We start from the raw sequence: 17,691 nt of genomic DNA on the forward strand, positions 1-17,691 counted from the left end.
AAGGATATAAAGAAGGCACGTCAAGACTGGTAGGCGGGTGGAGATACAAACCAGGCTGATCCCAAACTTCCACGTGGCAGTTGAAAATAGGGAGGGATACCTCAGCTGTGGAGGTTCCCCCTGGAGGAGTGAAGGACCCCAGACCCACTTCAGGCTCCCCAACTGGAGTACTGGTGTGGGGAAGAGGAGCCCCCACAACATTTGGCGTGAAAAACAGTGGGGATTCCAACAATCTGGGTGGAATAGAAGGCTGCGGGAAATCCAGACGGCTTCTTAAACAGCCCACGTACTGACTCACTCACTCGTACACACTCACCTTGGCCTCTAGTGAAGGGACAGTGACTTGGGGGCAGGCTGAGGTCTGTGGCTTGGAGGCCAGGGCTGGAGGACAATTGCCATTTTCCTGTGTGGGGTCCTTCTCCCATGCAGCAGGGCAGGCAGCTGCCATCTTTAATGTGTTGAGCCCGCCCCCTACGCTTCCGGCCAAATCTGAATCTGATTGGTCGGGTGAGCTCAGGGCCTCTGCCCTGCTGACTCACTGGGACCCTGCCCCACTCAACTTGCCCAAGGCCAGAGGCACTTTCTCTGTGAGCAGCCAGCCCCGCCAGGTGGGCGACAACTGGCCTCAGTGAGCTCTGAGACTTTTCCTGAGTAGCTTCAGTCTCAGCACTGGCACTAAACCAGAATCTACATTAACCTGGTGAACACAATTCTTCCTACTCTAGTGACTCCCTGAGATTCTGCCTCACCCAACTCACATATCACATGAGGCTTTATCAGTGACTGAACTTTAAGGGAGCTGGCAGGTGACAACACATCTTGGTGTGTCCTGGTTTTTTGTGGAGCTACTCCAGGCCCAGTACTGGTGGCAGCTGTCCTGGATTCGCAGCATGGCCTTTCCCACATGCCTCCAGGTTTAGAAAAAGCAGCAAAAAAAAAAGCGGATCACTTTGTAGCTCCTGTCAAATAATCCTCAGCTGGTCATAGGCAGTGCCCTGGTGCCCCTCCCAAGAGGCGCCAGAACCAACATACTTAGAGGTTGGCTTCAGACCACAGCAGAGCACTGCCCAATTAGCCCTACAAGTGGCATACACAAAAAGTAGTCTCAACAGGCACCAGAGCACGCTGGGCAAATCCCACTCACTGGGGTAAGCCCCCACGCAGCAGCCCATAAGCTGTGGACATGGCCAACCCCCACAGCCAATCAGCCTGAGGGTCAATACCACCCATTCATGTGCCAATAGCAATCAACGCTCAACTATAACAGGAGGGCACATAAAACCCACAAAAGGGACATTCCTGGAGCAGGTAACCAGGGAGACTGTGCCAGGGCCCCACAGGGCACCTACTACATAAGGCTACCTGGCCAAGACTGGGATATATAGCAGATCTACCTCATACATAGAAACACAGGGAGGCAGCCAAAATGAGGAAACAAAGAAATACATCGCAAATAAAAGAACAGGAGAAAACTCCAGAAAAATAACTAAATAAAATGGAGGCAAGCAACCTACCAGAGGCAGAGTTCAAAACAATGGTTATAAGGATGCTCAAGGTACTGCACGGGGAATGTAGTCAATAATATTGTGATAGCATGGTACGGTGTCAGATGGTTGCTGGACTTATCATGGTGATCACTTCTTTAGGTACATAAATGTTGAACAATTATGGTGTACCCCTGAAACTCATATAACATTGTATGTTAGCTATATTTTTAATAAAAATATCAAAAAACAAACAACAACAAAAAACAATACCCATCAGACAGAGAAAGTGATAGAAATTCAGCAGAGAACCAAAAGGTAGCGGCAATTGAAAGAAGAAAAGGTAGCCCTGGCTTCTGCCAAAGGAAGGTTTGCTTTACATCTTGGCATAGATACTCCGAACAAAAAGAGTAGGCAGCTTCTGATCACTCTGATACTTGCCGTTCCACCCATGCGCTGACATAAACCTGGGCACCTCAAGAACTAAGGAGCTGTCGCTGCCTGCCGTCCCCAGCAGAAGCCCTGTTCTTCTCACCTCCAGGAACTCCACCCTGGTCTCTATTTTTCTAAATCCTAAATAAAACCAGACTTTCCAGGAAACAAGCCAGAAATGGTGGTTGTGGGTGGATATACTGGGGGTGGTGCAAAGTACTCTGAGAGGGGTAATCTTTAAACTCAAAAGGCCAATTAGAACTGGGGAAGAGATTGGAACATCTATGACAAAATTTTAATTTTCTTAATATATAAAGAGCACTTGCAACTAATTAAGAAAAAAACAAACACTTTGGTCCCCTCAAAATGGGCAAATTAAAAAGCAATTCAGTAAGAAATATATACAAATGTAACTTTGAAATATCACAAATGCTATTTGAACCTAAGAAATTTTAAAATATTTGCATGATAAAGCTTTGTGTTAGCAGGATTATAAAAAGCAGCAAAGTCTTAAATATATTGATACTCTGACATAGCAATGCCACTTCTGGTATTTACCAAAATGAAATAATTAAATATCTGGGCAAAGATTTTAACACTGGGGTATTTCTCATAGTGACAGTATAATTTAAGCATTGACTATAAATATAAAAAGTTTGGTATAACCTAAATATCCATCAATAGAGAGCTGAATAAATAAATTATTGTACATCCATATATTAAAATATTATACAGACATTTTAAAAGATGAGTAGAATAATATTTACTGACATGCCTCTAGTTTATTGCTGAGTGAAAATGTAAATCAGCGAACATTTGAAAAAAGTTATCTGGAATGAGATTATCTCTAGAGAGAAAAGCAAGGGGTCTGGGGACTTCTGGTAGAGGGGTGGGACCAATAAAGCTCTATTTCTTAAACAATTTTTTTATCGGCGAATATAGGGGGAAAATGTGTTTTTCCAGGACCCATCAGCTCCAAGTCAAGTCGTTTTCAATCTAATTGTGGAGGGTGCAGCTCACTGGCCCATGTGGGAATCAAACCGGCAACATTGATGTTATGAGCCCTGTGCTCTAACCAACTGAGCCAATCAGCCGCCCTAAAGCTCTATTCCTTGACCTGGGTGATATATATGGGTATTTCTTTCATAATCTACTCATTAAAGCAGAGTTTCTCAAACTTGGTACTATTAACATTAAGGCTGGATATTTCGTTGTTGTAGGTATGATGGGGGTGGGGGCTGTCCTGTGCACTGTAGGATGTTTAGCAGCATCCCTGGTCTCTACCTACTAACTGTTTCCCCGAAAATAACACCTAACTGGAAAACAAGCCCTAGCATGATTTTCCAGGATGACATCCCCTGAACATAAGCCCTAATGCGTCTTTTGGAGCAAACCTTAATATAAGACCTGGTCTTATTTTCAGGGAAACACGGTACATGACAGTAACACACACACACACACACACACACACACACACACACACACACACACTCCAGTGATGACAACCCAAAATGTCTCTAAACAATGCCAAATGTCCCCTAAGGAACAAAATAACCCCCAGTTGAGAATCCCTGCTTTAAAGCATACATTTGTATTTCATGTACTTTACTTGGGTATTAAATTTCACAACTAAAATTGTTTTTTTCAAAAAGGGGGGAAACATCTTGAAGGACGTATGTCAAATTGTTAACAAATTAATTCAAAGTGCCAGGATTTGGGACCACTCATTATTTTTGTTTCATGCCTTTCTGTAATATACCCTTTTTTACATTGAATACATATTACTCCTTTGTTCACAAAAAGAAAACAGAAGGCTTTTGCCAATGCTTTAAAGTCACTTCTAATGTTTAGAAAGCAAGATTCGGAGAATTCAGTGCTCCCTGAAGCCCATCTTCTCTACACAGGTGAATCAAGTCTGCCCCTCAGGAGTGTCTCCACCTTCAGACGGTTCTAGATCTTCCAGGCTCCTGCCCAATGTCTAGAGACGCCCCCAGGAGATAGAAGGGAGGGGAGGAGGAAAAAGAGTGGTGGGATTGGCTGGAGAAACATGGGGAGGGATGAGGGAGAGGGAAGCGACAGTAGTGACTCAGTTTTCCGGCTGGTAAGCCTGGAAGTAGGGTTTCCAGGTGGGAATTCCCGCCCGTTCTCAGGAATTTTTTTCACTTTCCCATTCCCGAATCCCAAGATATAAACTGTTTTCTGCTCTCCACGATGAATCGTTTCCGCCAAGTGACGGCCAATACTACCAACCACCTGAGTTCAAGGAGCCGATTTTCCCGATTTCCCGACCAACTTTTCTCAGGATTCAGGAATGGAAAAGTGAAAAAAAAATCCCAAGAATGGTGGGAATTCCCACCCAGAAACCCTAGCGACAAATAGGAAAAATGTCTAAGAGCTACATTGTGAGTAGTACATTTATTTCCCATTGTGGGTATTACTGGGTTCAAGGAGCCAATTTTCCTGATTTCCCAACCAACTTTTCTCGGGATTTGGGAACGGGAAAGCGAAAAAAATTCCTGAGAATGGGTGGGAATTCCCACCTGGAAACCCTACCTGGGAGAAGCAGATAGAAATTCACCAAGTGGGGACACAGGAGATCCAAACTTCAAGGAAATCAGGTGTTTGAGCTCCAAGGGAATAGGGATCTTGTTTTGTTCTTGGATGCACCTGAAATAGCCCTGGCACACAGTAGGTGCTTAATGAATATGTGTTCAATGAACTAAATGCAAGAATGGAGGAACATAAACAATCACATTACAGGGCAGAAAACGAGCAGGGCAGTAAAAAGGTACAGGTTACTAAATCCTGTAGGAAATGAAGCTGCTCATTCACAGAGATGGTAATAAGTCAAAACTACCTACCAAGGCCCACGTACTCATGGCAGTTTTTAGTTAACTAATTAATTAGTTAATTCAAGAACAAAGACATGATAAGAATTCATTAATTGCCTCTACCCTGAAATCCTGAGACAGGGAAACGAAAAAAGTACTCTCAGAATCTGGTCTTCCAGAGCTCATAGTCTATTTTGGGAGTCAGGTCCTGAAATTACATCCGAGGCTGGAATGTTAGGGGAACAACTGCAAGGAAAAGTGGGGCCAGCCAGGCCCATGCACTTGGGGCAGCATGGGGGAGCCAGGCACACAGTGCAGGCTGGCTTCTCTGCAAGCAGGCCACAGTCCCATCTATGCCATAAGGGGCTTGGGCTCAGGGGTTCTCAACCCTGACCATGCATCAAACATATTTGGAGACTGTTTAGAAACACCTATATCTGGGCCCTTCCTCCAAAGATTTAGCTTCAAGAGAGGAGGGGACAGAGAGGCTAGCAGTGGATTTTTTTTTTTTTTTTTTTAAGGATTCTGATGTGCTGCCAGGGTTAAATAGCCCCGCCTAGACGATCTGTAAATTCTGGGTTCAATTCTAACAGCCTTCCTCCCTTAGCATCAGCTCAGCCCCAAACTCCAGCATGAATATATCCTGTTGGGGGGCAGGGGAGGTGTCACATTAATTTAATCTGTCACCACATCTCAAATCAATTTCTCTGTGTGTATGTTTCCAAAATGGAACCACCATAGGTGTTCAGTGCTGATTCTCAGGTTACTTAGACCTGCTGCATCAGAACCTCTATGGATGGGACCCAGGAATCTGTCTTTGAAGCACACTCTCCAGAGGATTCTCAGGCACAGGAAAGCGTGAGGATCACTGCCCCACACTACACGACAGCTATATGCTCAGCCAGAAAGGGCACAAACACTGCAGAGCACCTATCTGCCTACAGTCCCAGGCATCCTGATGGATAGGACAGGCCGCTGCTCTCAAGCAGTCACGCTGTCCTAGGTATGGAAGTGAGTACTGAGCACAGGCCAACGGAGCTGAGTGAGCTAGCAGACCTAACAAGGTGCTGTGCATCCAAAGAGGAGAGACTAACCAGAGTGAGGGAATCCTGAGTGCCTCCCTGGAGAACGTGGCATCGCAGCCGGCCTTTGAAAGGCAAATAGACGTTGACGAGCTGGAAATACTACATTCTATTATGTTTCAGTTTTGCTCAGGGCTTGTCAGTGCATAGATCGTAAGGCTTCATAAAGGATGGGGAATGCAAAGATTGGAGGAGGACAGCAGCAGCACACAGGATACCTGGGCCGTGGCAAAGGTCAAGAGGGGCTTCAATAGGTTATCGATTGAGTCACCTACTTGACTCAAGCGCACTGCCCATTCCAAGCGCTGGTAGTTCCCTGCCACGACCACTGACCTGGGCACCTGGTTTAACTTCTCCAGGTTTCCATTTCCTTAGCTTCAGAATGAGGAGAATAGTAGCTACCAGACGACTGTTACAGAACCAGGGAAACAGGGCTGTGCATAGACCCGAAAGAGTTCCAAAGCATCCAAGAGACCAAGGCTAATGTAGGCCCCTAGGTTCAGTGTCCTTAGGAAACTTCTTTTCCAGCCAGTGGTGGCCTCACAATTTCTGTACAGGAATTGATTAGGCAGAGCCTGATGGACAGGGGAGAACTAGGGACCTTGTCCTGAAGTTGCATTTCATAATGGGCACCCGGGAATGTCACCAATTAATGACAAATAGCAAAGTTTTCTAAAATGTCTCAGCTCACACTTCTCAAAAAAGGAATAAAATGTAAATTATCCCATAACAAAGAAACAAAGCTTCACATAGTTCTCACTTTGCCAAACTGTGTCTTTCATCTATGGTTATTAGTCCTTTGGGGTGCTTGAAGAATAGATGGAGATCATGGGTCAGAGCTAAAGATTCCCCTTGTTCCTCTGCATTTGGCCGTCTTTTGCGATACACATATGTTTTAATTCCACAAAACCATAGGATATGCCTCCCGGTAAGAGGAAAACTCTCCCTCCTCTCCTTATTTATCTTTCTTTGCAGAACTGGGGTCCTGACTCAGAGCCATTGTTCCTTCTCTTAATTTTGACAGATCCTTCCTCTTCCCTTTCCCCTCCTAAAACGCCGCCTCCAGTGGAAATGACTGCAAAGTGGGAGCTTTGATGCCTCCTAAGAAGGGGCTTGTGAGTCCTTTGTTGCCCCAAATACAGAAAGAGACCAGACCCTCTCTTGTCTAAGTACCACACGTAGACACTTAGGCTCTTTGAATTTGAAAAGACATTCTTGACACTCCTCAGAATTCCTTGTATCAAGGCCACATCTGGCTTGTTCTGTTCCTTTTCCTCCCAGCTGAGATCTGGTGGATTCCAAATGGCCAGTGTTCAATAAAGATGAGCGAATGAATGAATGAAATAAAAACTTAACTTCCAAAGCATACCGTCTACACGCCCAGTTTTCAGGTGATCCAGATTCTATTCTGCGCCCATCTCCCAAGCCTCCCTGAATCCCCACTGCCCAGTAAGACCGATACCCTCTGGCTATTGGTCTTAGACAAGTGGTTAACTGTTGACATATTATGACACGTTCCGTTTTCCAAAATTTCAGAGCACTATGGCATTTATTACGCTCTGTTTCACCCTCCTCGCTCCCTCTGAAGAAGACAGGGCTGAGATCTCTGTCCCTGCTGAGAGGGGAAGAAAAGTGTGGTTGGACTAGAGTTAGTATTGGAGCGGCGCCGCAGACCAGGCGGTGCGCGCGGAGAGGCGAGTGGCGCGGACGAGCGGGCGCGGTGGCCACGGGGCTCTCACCTCGGAAAGTCAGGCTGGCGACAGGGTCGCTGCGCTGGTCCTTCTTCACACTGGGGAGGTTGCTGGCACTCACCAGCAGACAGTATAGCATGATTCGGGCGCCCAGGGCGCACAGAGGCGCGCGGGCAGGACCAGGGCGAGAACGAAATTGCGAGCACCGAGCCCAAACACCCACCAAGCTCCGCGGCAGCCGTGCCAAGGGGAGCTGTCGTCTTCGCTGAGCCTCCGCAAAGTCCCAACGCCTGGGAGGGGCCTCAGGGAGGATACCGGACACTCGCCGGGTGGACCCTCCCCACGGCCTGGGGGCGGGGCAGGGGTCAGACGCGCGCCGCCAGGAGCGCTGGTCTCCCCTCCGTGGGGCCCGCCCGTTCCCGGAATGACAGCGCCGCTGACGCGGGACGCAAAGCTCTGCCAGGCATCGGGGACACTGCGCCCGCCGGCCCTGCTCGCGGGAGCCCCCAGCGTCGCAGACTCCCCTCCGGGCCAGGGCTCCCGTCCATCTCTATGCAATTTCCTCGCTGCCGCGCGTCCGCTGGGCTCCTCCCAGCTGCTCCCAGCCCAGCCGGCAGGCCGAGGACGCTTGGCTAGTGCAGGCGAAGGAGAAATGAGCGAAAGCGGCAGGAGGGGGTGACCGAACTTCAGGGACAAAAATGTGTCCGCGGGGAACCTAGCTGGAGCGAGCGCTGAAGGAGTGTGCGGAACGACGGAGTGCGAGCTGCGCCCAGAGCCCCTGGCTTCCGCGCCGCCCGCCTGCCCCCGCCAACCCCATTCCCACGCGGGGAGCCCAGGCCACCCGTCTGGCGTGCTGGGAGCCCCGCCCCCAGACAGATGCCGAGGCTTGAGCCATCGCGAATCCTCCTCGGCGCCTTCTCCAGAGCAATCTGGAGTCGCTCATCTCCTGAGGCAGAGGTCTTTGTCCAAATTACATTGCGTTCCTGGAGCACGAGTCCACGCGCTGCCCATTTGGTCCGTGGCCACAGCCCCCACAGCAATCTCTAGGCTCTTTCTCCCCCACCGTGGGGGAATATTGATTATAGCGTGAGCCTTGAGCGGTGACAGCCCTCAGCACACTTTCTAGTGTAATGTCTGGTTCCTTCCAGCTGATAAACTTCCTGACCACGGCCCCTGGATTCTCACCTCTATACCCGGACACTCCAGCACCTCGCACTGGTCAGGGCCTTCTTCCCACCTCCCAAGTCCTCACTCACCTCCTGACTCAGCCTAAATTCAGTGGCTAATCATCATTCTGCGGCACAAAATCGCTATGCCCTTTCCCATCTCTTATTTTGAGGATCCAGCATTTCCCTGTGGCAAAAACATAACCTGGAGAAATCCACCTCCGCCGACTGCACCCCTGCACCCTAACCACTAAAGGTGTTGGCGAGTAACACAGCTAACCTGTCCCATGTCACTTGATATTCATGACCCCTGACTCAGGTGGCCCCTCACTGCTGTCCAGCAATCACACTATATTTCTAGACTCATCAGTCTGCCTCCCTCCTAAATGACTATTTCAAACTTTTCTCTCCCCAGACTTGTAACACCCCATCGCCATCCTCACTCTGTTCGCTTCCTGTATTCAGAATAGAGAACTTCCTCAGGCTCCCAGCCTTCCGGCCCCCATCAGCCTCTGTGCCCAAATCTTTCCCCTTCCTTCCCTCCTATTATTACGAATGAATCATCCATACTCCTAGCTAAGCTCAGCTGGCACTGGGCAACTAGATCCTGGCCCCTCTCACTCACTCAATGACAAGTCCAAGGCTGTCCTCACCCCAACCTTAAAGGCTGTGCCTCATCTGATTGGCTTGGTCCCTCTTTCTCCTGACTCTACCACTCTCCCTGGCTGACCCCATCCACCCTCATAATGAGGTGGACACCTTTGGTCCTTTATTCACACTGGAGCCAGGCCATTGTGAAATAAATATGATCAGGTCAACCCCCTGCTGAAAACCCCTCAAAGGCCTCCCACGCTCTTGGGATAAAGCCCAGATTCCTTACCTCAACCCACAGGGACCACTCAGCCCCTCATTCTCTGAGTTCTAGCTCCAGTGGCTTCCGTTTCTGGAACATGCTGAGCTCCCTTTCTCCCTCCCAAGCCTCCCAACTCTGCTGCCCCCTCTGCCTGCAGCTGCCTCTCTTTCTCTCTCTCTCTCTCTCTCTCTCTCTCTCTCTCTCTCTCTCTCTCTCTCTCTCTCTCTCCATTTTATTAAAGTATAGTTGGCATACGTTATAGTAGTTTCAAGTGTACAACATAGTGATTCACCATTTACATACCTTATGATGTGATCACCATAAGTCTAGTAACCATCGGTCACCGTGCAACTTCCCCTCTCTTTACAGGGCCACCCCCCCTTCATCCTTCAGGCCTCAGCTTAAACATCATTTCCCCAGAAGCCATCTCTGACCTCCTGTAGGTTGGGTCCCCCCAGCAAACAGCCACGCAGCAGCTTTTTTCCTTCTTAGTTAGCATCATCCCGACTGTAAGGAATAACTATTAGTGCAATTACTTGTTTGATGTCTAGCTAGACTGTAGAGTCGGTCAATGAGGAGACAGACCAAGGCCAGCTCACTTAGCCAAGCATTTCAGTGCAGAGTAAGAGGCCCCCTGGGGTTGGTGTAATGGACATTGTAATTGGCTCCTCGGTGTCCCTTCCACCCCAAGATAAGGCTAAGCCAGTGCTTCTCAAGGAGGATAGTACTGCCCCCTAGGGGGAGTTTTGAATATGATGATTTGGGATTTTTTTTTTCAGGGTCACGATTCCTGGCTTTTCTCCTTTCCCCCAACCACATCACAACTTACCCGCTACTCCTGCTCTAATGTGTCAATCAGCGCCGGAAATCTGAGGGGAGCATAGCTAACATTCCCAGAGGAATATTCCAAGGTACTTTTACAAACACTTGGCTTGTGTCCAAGGAACGGACTGCACACACCTGTTCTGTAAGCCAGAAATGCAGCCTCTGGTGGCCTGGTTCCTGGACACTTCCTGAGACCTCTTTCCCATCCCAACCTCCAATTTCCCGCCCTGGCTTCTGTTCACTGCCCAGGACTCCTCCCTGATTAGATAGCTGACTGTTCCCTTGGGAACATCATAGTGGGGCCTAGTTCTCAAGGGACTTCCTCCCTGGGAGACTTGTATCAGGAATGCAGCTCTCACGAAGAGTGTGGCTGAGACTTCCACTTGATCCTGTCTTATATGTTCTCTTCTTCTTCCGTAAAAATTTTCCATAGAGTTTTACCTGGGCTCATGGCCACCCAAATAGAAAGACTATATTTCCCAGCCTCCCTTGCAGCTACACATGGCCATGAAACCAAGTGATGACCAATAGGATGTGAGCAAAAAGGTTGTATGTAACTGCCTGCTTGTGTCCTAAAGGGAACAGCCATGCCTGCCCTTGCTACAATATAGGTGGTAATGGTGAGCCAAAGGGACCCCTGCGGACAGCAAGGCAACAAGACAGAAGGACCTGGGGCCCTGGGCAGCTTTGTGAGTCCGAATTTTACCAGCCAGGACTGCCAACACATCAACTATTATGTGAGTAAGTGACTATTATGTTTGCACCACTATTAGTTACAACTGCCTAAGAAACAGCCAAGTCTGTATCCCACCTAAAGCCACAGGTAAGGGCAGCTCCCCAGCACCCTGGACTACTCCAGTCCTGCTGTGAAGGTAACAAAGCTGGCTTAAGAGCCATTGTTGGGTAGTAAGGGGGTGAGGGGTCCTATTTTGAAGCTGAGTTTGCATAGCAAGTCCAGTTTTTACTTAAGATGTCATGTGAACTTCAATGACATTTCAAGGCTGATAGAGGTAAGAGGGGAGGGAGCTGAAGCTCGCCCCCATCACCCCATCACCCCTTGGATGTATTCACCCATAGGTGCTGACTGACAATCCCAAGTGAGAGAAGACTGGTTGCTTGTTTTTCAGAGAGCCTAGGACCAAGGTCTCCAAGATTCAATGAAACACTGTGTATCAGATGCTGTCCCTGGTGCTCCCCGAGGACACATCCAGCTTACACATCTGTTGTCTTTGACCAACAATATCGTACCTTAATTAAACATTAGGAGATTTCCCATACAAATCTGGATTCTAGCTTCTCTTGAAAGAGCAGAGAAGTTGGCACATGGGCCCAAATTGTCTGCCTACCACAGATCATCTGGCAGCTGTGGACAGGGTGTACCCTCTCGGGTCACCCCACTTGCCCCATCACCCAATAAGCATGCGCTTTTCCCACTGGCATCCTAGTAATGCCAACTGCCAGGCTCCCATAGGCATGTGAGTTTGTGACCCCTATCTTCCTGTCACCTATTTGGGGTCCTCCCTGACAGCTGAGGGAAAAGTGCTTCTAACAGGGCCCCTTCCTGCTGTTGGAGGTGGGCCAGCGGGCCTGCTCTGGCTCAGGGCTCCGTTTTTCCCCAATGCCTGACATGAGGTGTCCAAGAAGAAAACACACCTTGTCTTTCTGCTCAATACCATCACGCGGAGGTGGACACTCTGCATGTGAGTTTACAGGATTCCTTTGGGTCACATTTGCCAAAGTCCAAAACCATCAAGGAGTATGGACGGTCCAATGCATCCTCCTGCCCTCTCCCCTCACATTCATTGAAGAATACGTGTTGTACGTATATCCCAATACAAGCAGCCAGGAGTGAAAGGCACCCGCACGTCCACTGAGGGCCTAGAGTGCACAGGAAGTAGTAATTCTGGCTACAGCCATGATTATGTGGATGCCCAGGAAGAACCATCCCTAGTGGGAACAATCAGGTGGTCCGAGGCTTCTATCCCAGTCCACCCTTTCTAGCTGTGTGACCTGAGGCATGGGACTTGACTTGTCAGAGTCTGTTTCCCGTTCTGGGAAATCAAAAGAATGATACTTTCATAGAGGTGTTGGGAGGATTAAACCCTAAAGTAGCACCTCCAGCGCAGTGCCTGGCGCACAGGTGTACAATAGGTGCTGGAGCTCTTCCTGCTAACATTTCATTCTGGTGAACCAATCTGGAAAGAGACTAGCATGCAGGTAACAGAGAAAGAGACTGAGTTTGGTCTGGGGAGAGAGACCGAGAAGGTTTGTGGGTTCAGGGAGTCTCAGAAGGGATATTTGATTCAAGAAAGACCTAGCACCATGGTGAGGACCACAGCCAGCCATCGGCAGATGGACAAATGCCTTTGGTTCAGATGGGAATGCTCCCGGAGGAAACAGGACAAGGGTCTCTGGGGGCACACTCACTACTCAGCCCTTTCTGCCCTCTGCCCTTTCTGGCAGGATAGCAGATGGACAAACAGAGCTGATGTTAGGACTGACCAGGCAAAAAAGATAGTGAAAGTCTTCTTCGATATTTGCAGTAACTCCTTAGTATCTACGTACAATACATGTTAGCTATAATAATAATTATATTAAATATATGGATAATAATAGTCATAATAGTTAACATGTACAGAGTGCCAGTCACTATTCAAAGTGTTTTTATATGGATTTTACATATAAACTCTTCAGAACCATCCTCAGAAGCAGGTGTTATTATTATCAACACTTAACAAGTAAGGAAACTGAGAAAAGAATTAAGCATCTACATATAAATTAAATTAACTGGAACATGATAGAGTTAAATGAGTTCTATTTAGAACAGTGCCTAAGACCTAGTAAGCCTAGTATCCGTTAAATATGCCTCTCTCAGAGGATTGTTGTGGGGATTTAAAGAAACAGTATCTGAAAATGGTACTTTGTGCTTAAGGAATGCCCATTCTCTCTCGTTGCAGTGAATACACATTTTCAAAATCAGAATCCTCCATTTTTTGGTTACTTGTCTTACGCTGCACTCCCTCCAACCTTGCACTGCCCCCCACTTTGACTCAGCCCCACGCTGGTTACTCCAAGCGCAGCCCTCCCCTGTGCTGGCTCAGGCCCCGGGTGCCTGGGTGTGGGCAGTACAGTACAGGCATTCCTTCTAAAGCACTTTCTTATTCATGAGCCATGGATGCTGAGAACAACACAGGGACTGGGGGTGGGGGTGGGGTGGGGGCGCTGCGGCTGCTGTGTGACCTTGGCAGGGCCCTGCACTTTGCTGAGCCTATTTGCTCATTTGTAAAGGGGGATGATATTCCTGCCATTTGACCTCACAAAGCTGTAGGGAGTAGAAAATGGATTGATGCACTCCTGGAGGAGCCCAGACGTGTCACTGTAGGATATTATAATCAGGTCGCCAAAGGAGGGGCTCTATGGGCCCCAACTCTAAAGGGACTGGGAAGGCCAGACCCGGGCCAGCCAATGAGAAAGGCTTCTACTGAGTAGAATATTCCTGAGACCAGAGTCTTCTGTGTAATCATTCACCAATCTGGCCCTGGCTGGAAGGAGGGTTAGCAGGCCTGAATGCCTCAGGGAGACCAAATTTGGACATGGGCTAAGAGCTAAGCCAGTGCAGGAGCTGGAATGTGGTCAGGGCTGGGGGAGGGAGGCACTACATTCCCCGTGACTGCCTGGCAGTGACGGTGATGACTGTGAGTGGGGGTTCTAGCCAGCCCCCCTCCACAAGCTGGGGGCGCTCATGGTCAGCACAGAGAGCTTCTTTTCTCCCCTGGGAAGGGGGAGCCCACCCAGAGGAGCCAGGCAACAGGCAAAGCGCAGGATTGCAGATGTCAGGCAGAAGGAGGGGGTAGCACTTAGTCAGGGACGGGGACGTGAAAGGAGGATGGGGAAGACTGTTCCACAGACAGTCCTTGGGACTGAAATAGTGACAAGAGAAGAACCACATTCAGTATTGCTGAATACTTCCTGTGGGCAAAGTACTTCTGGGATTAGAAAGTGTTTCCTCATTCATTATTCATTCTTTCCTTTCTCCTGCTAGGGTTCCAAGCCTGGCCTGAGTAGGGGAACCATGAAGTACGAGGTGTGCACGCGCGTGTGTGTGTTTTTGTGTGTGTGTTATGGTGGGGGTGGGGTGGGAGGTGGGGGATGTGGTGAGGAAAGGTAGAGGAAAATCTGGTTTAGGCTGAGTGGACACCAGAGGAAACAAGACCCCTAAGGACAGAGGCAGGGGCTCTAAGGTGGCGCCTCTCAGGGTTCATTTGTACACTGGACAGCTCCAGAGGGTGCTGTTCACAAAGCCTGCTCAGCCCTTGGGCTGGGTGATGGTAATGGCGGAAGGGTCTGAAGCAAGAGGAAGCTGCTTAATGCAGAGAGCACCTGTCTTCCTTACACAGCATGAGCATATCCTCTCTCCCCTCAGCCACAAGGATATTTTCAGTGCAAATGGAGTCCAGGGCCCTCAGCCAAGCCGCTAGCCTGAGCTGTGCAGGTGAACTACTGGCCAGGCCTGTCCAGAGTTGAAGAAACAGGAAGTGTGGAGGGCCCCCTTCATGCCCTTATACTCCCCCTGGAAACACGCTGATTGAGCTTGTTTCCGGAGGCAACTGTGGGAAACTGGTGGAAAACAGGTCAAAGTAGAATGTTAGGAAAAAACACAGTTGGAGTGTCACCTCCCAGTCTCCTTTTGTCCCTCCTCTTGGTCTAGGCTGCTTTCCTGGCCACAGGCCAGTGGCCCATTTACCAATTCCTCCTCGAGGAGCCCCCAGATCTCACACCCAGGAGTGTGTGCGTGTGTGTGTGCCTGTCATAACACACCTGCGTGTGCTGTTGTGGACACACACCTCCAGCCTCTGAGTGTGTACTCCTTGGAACATCACAGGTGCCACACCTACTCCCAGGTGTCCACGTATCTGGGAGCATATGTGCACGCAGGCATCTGGGAGTAGACAGATGCACTGGAAGGGCAGTTCTGCTGAATGGCTACTGATCGGCTGATACTACAATTTCTGGGGGCCTGGGCTGACAGGAAAGGAGGCTGAGAGGAATTCCCTGGGTGGGTGGGGAGGCAGCTCCCACACGCTCGCTCCTGGCCCTTTTAGCCCAGTACGACTCCACACCCAAAGACCCAGCTGTGTAGCCCCAGCTCTGGCTTGGCCCTGAGGGGGGTTGAGGGGAAGTAGACAGGACTCAGCCCTCACCTCCCGAAGGAAAAATCTAGTCATAACCATGTAAAGATCATCCTGTGGGAGGTCTCAGTGTGATAGTGGAGAAGGCTCCCCTGCTCCAGGAAACCCCAATCTGATGATGGAGATACCACCCCCAGAAACCACCCCCACACACTCCAGTCTCGGGGTAGGGGAGAAAGTCCCTAGAGGTTGGTGCTGGTGACAGCTCTTTCCAGCTGCTAAATTTCCCCCATTCTATGCCCAAAGCCAGGGTAGGATTTCTGGACGATGGGCGGTGCCTCTGCCCCCAGAGGCTTTCTCCCAGCCTTTGACAGAGAGCGAAGGCCCAGCAGAGCAGCCAGGCCCAGGCCCAGAGGGAGGAGAGTTAGGTTATAAATAGGGCTGAGACCCAGCCTTCCGGGGAGAGGAGGGGAGCCTGGCAGCGCAAAGCTTTGCAGCCCACAGCGTGGAAAGACCTCTGTTAAGAGATCCAGCACAGTGAGAAGAGAGATGCTGGTCCCGCCTTCCAGGCTCACTTTTGCCCCAACTCAGGCTCAGCAGCCGGCCCCGAGAAGCGCCGCTCAGCCACCTCTCCCTTTTTGCCTGTTTCCCTCTGAGTCGCCCCTCCCCCAAAATGTGTGTCTTTGCAACCCTCAAAGTCAGCCCGGTCGGGGCATGGCGTCCTGTGTCTCACGTCCCGGCACTCTCTCGGGTGGAGAGCCGCAGGTCCCCCTAGCCGGCCCCACCCTCCTACCTGCAAACACCGCGGAGCAGTAGGCATCGCTGATGTCGGTGTCCGGGGTGCGGACGTTCTCCGCATACAGGATGAAGACCCTCAGCATGATTGGTGAGAGGAAGGCCCCGCGCGCCCAGGGCGCGGAGAGGGCTAGGGAAGGTCGCGGGATCGCCGAGGCGCACGCAGCTCGTGGGTCCCCTCACTGGAGAGGGCTGGCGGCGGGAGGCCGGTTGGGATCGCTGGCTCCCGGCCCAGAGCTCCTGTTCTTAACGAGGAATAGGACGGTCCCGGGCGACTCCAAGGGGCTCCCCTCGGTCCCCTCCCCCGCTGCGCTTACTCAGCTGGTCAGCACACTCTCCGAGAACAGGGGTTTCTAATCATCTTCTATCCCCGCCGCCCTACCCGGGCTTGTTGAGTTGTAACTCAATGCTCCGGCCGCAGACTCTCCCAATGACACGGCATTTTGCACCCGACGGTGGAACAGAGGGCTGGGCGGCGGCCCTAAAGGCCGGTTGCTGGACTAGGGCTCCGGGCGCCCGCACAGTCAGATTTCGCTCCGGGACAGGACAGAGGCTCAGCCCCTCCCCTGACCTTCCACCTCTGGCCGTGCGCAGAGCCAAGCCCGTGGCCTCCTCCCGCCGCGGGGACTCGAGCACTGTCCCGCAGAGCCAGCTGGTCCGCCCTGGTTAGGACGCGAGATCCCCCAGACAAGCTGGAGAGTAGGCGCTCGGCAGGCGCTTTGACGAAGAGAAGCCCCAGGCTGAGGAATTTCATTGACAAGATGTGCCACCTGCCTTAGAAACTTTGCCCCCTCTTTTCTGGTTGTAAAAGCAACGCATGCCACTTTTAACACAAAAAGCATAAAAGAAAGAAATCTCTGAATCTAAAAGAAATAGTATTAACATTTGGATATCTACAATCTACCGTAGCCAGACCTAGCCAATCAGCTCTAATGCGTCTTTCAGAGCAAAAATTAAATTTGGAGCAAAAAATAAGACACGGTCTTATTTTACTATAAGACTGGGTCTATATAATATAATATAATATAATATAATATAATATAATTAATATAATATAATTAATATAATAATATTATAATATAATATAATATAATATAATATAATATAATATAATATAATATACAATGTAATACCGGGTCTTATATTAATTTTTGCTTCAAAAGACGCATTAGAGCTGATTGTCCGTCTAGGTCTTATTTTCGGGGAAATACGGTAGGCTTTTTCCTGTAAATATATGCATGTAAATTACACTATTTATTATACTTCTGAGATCAGTGTACATGAGGTTTTTGTCCTGCTTTTTCCTGTAACATTTTATTCCATCATTAATAATTCTTCATAGACATTTTTTTTCAATAGCTACATAATTTTCCACTACATGAATGTACTAGATTCACAAAGCT

General features: G+C 49.5%; 1 protein-coding gene across 23 annotated transcripts in view; it reads right to left on the reverse strand.

The window, feature by feature from the left end:
• DYSF (dysferlin) overlaps positions 1–16,831 on the reverse strand; it is a 200,559-nt gene extending 183,728 nt beyond the window's left edge. For 11 of the 23 annotated variants that reach the window (XM_019718960.3, XM_019718928.3, XM_019718944.3 and 8 more), the window contains exon 1: positions 7,569–7,802. In XM_019718960.3, coding sequence (XP_019574519.3) covers positions 7,569–7,659 — 91 coding nt within the window. In that variant the 5' untranslated portion in view covers positions 7,660–7,802. Of the gene's footprint in view, positions 1–7,568; positions 7,958–16,286 lie in introns of those variants that run through there. The other 12 variants (XM_019718969.3, XM_019718934.3, XM_019718904.3 and 9 more) reach the window with 6 other exon arrangements.
• Positions 16,832–17,691: the final 860 nt, after the last annotated feature.

The sequence above is a fragment of the Rhinolophus sinicus genome, chromosome 2, assembly GCF_057876585.1.
Source record: "Rhinolophus sinicus isolate RSI-liver-muscle chromosome 2, RSI-T2T, whole genome shotgun sequence".
NCBI classification, from domain to species: Eukaryota; Metazoa; Chordata; class Mammalia; order Chiroptera; family Rhinolophidae; genus Rhinolophus; species Rhinolophus sinicus.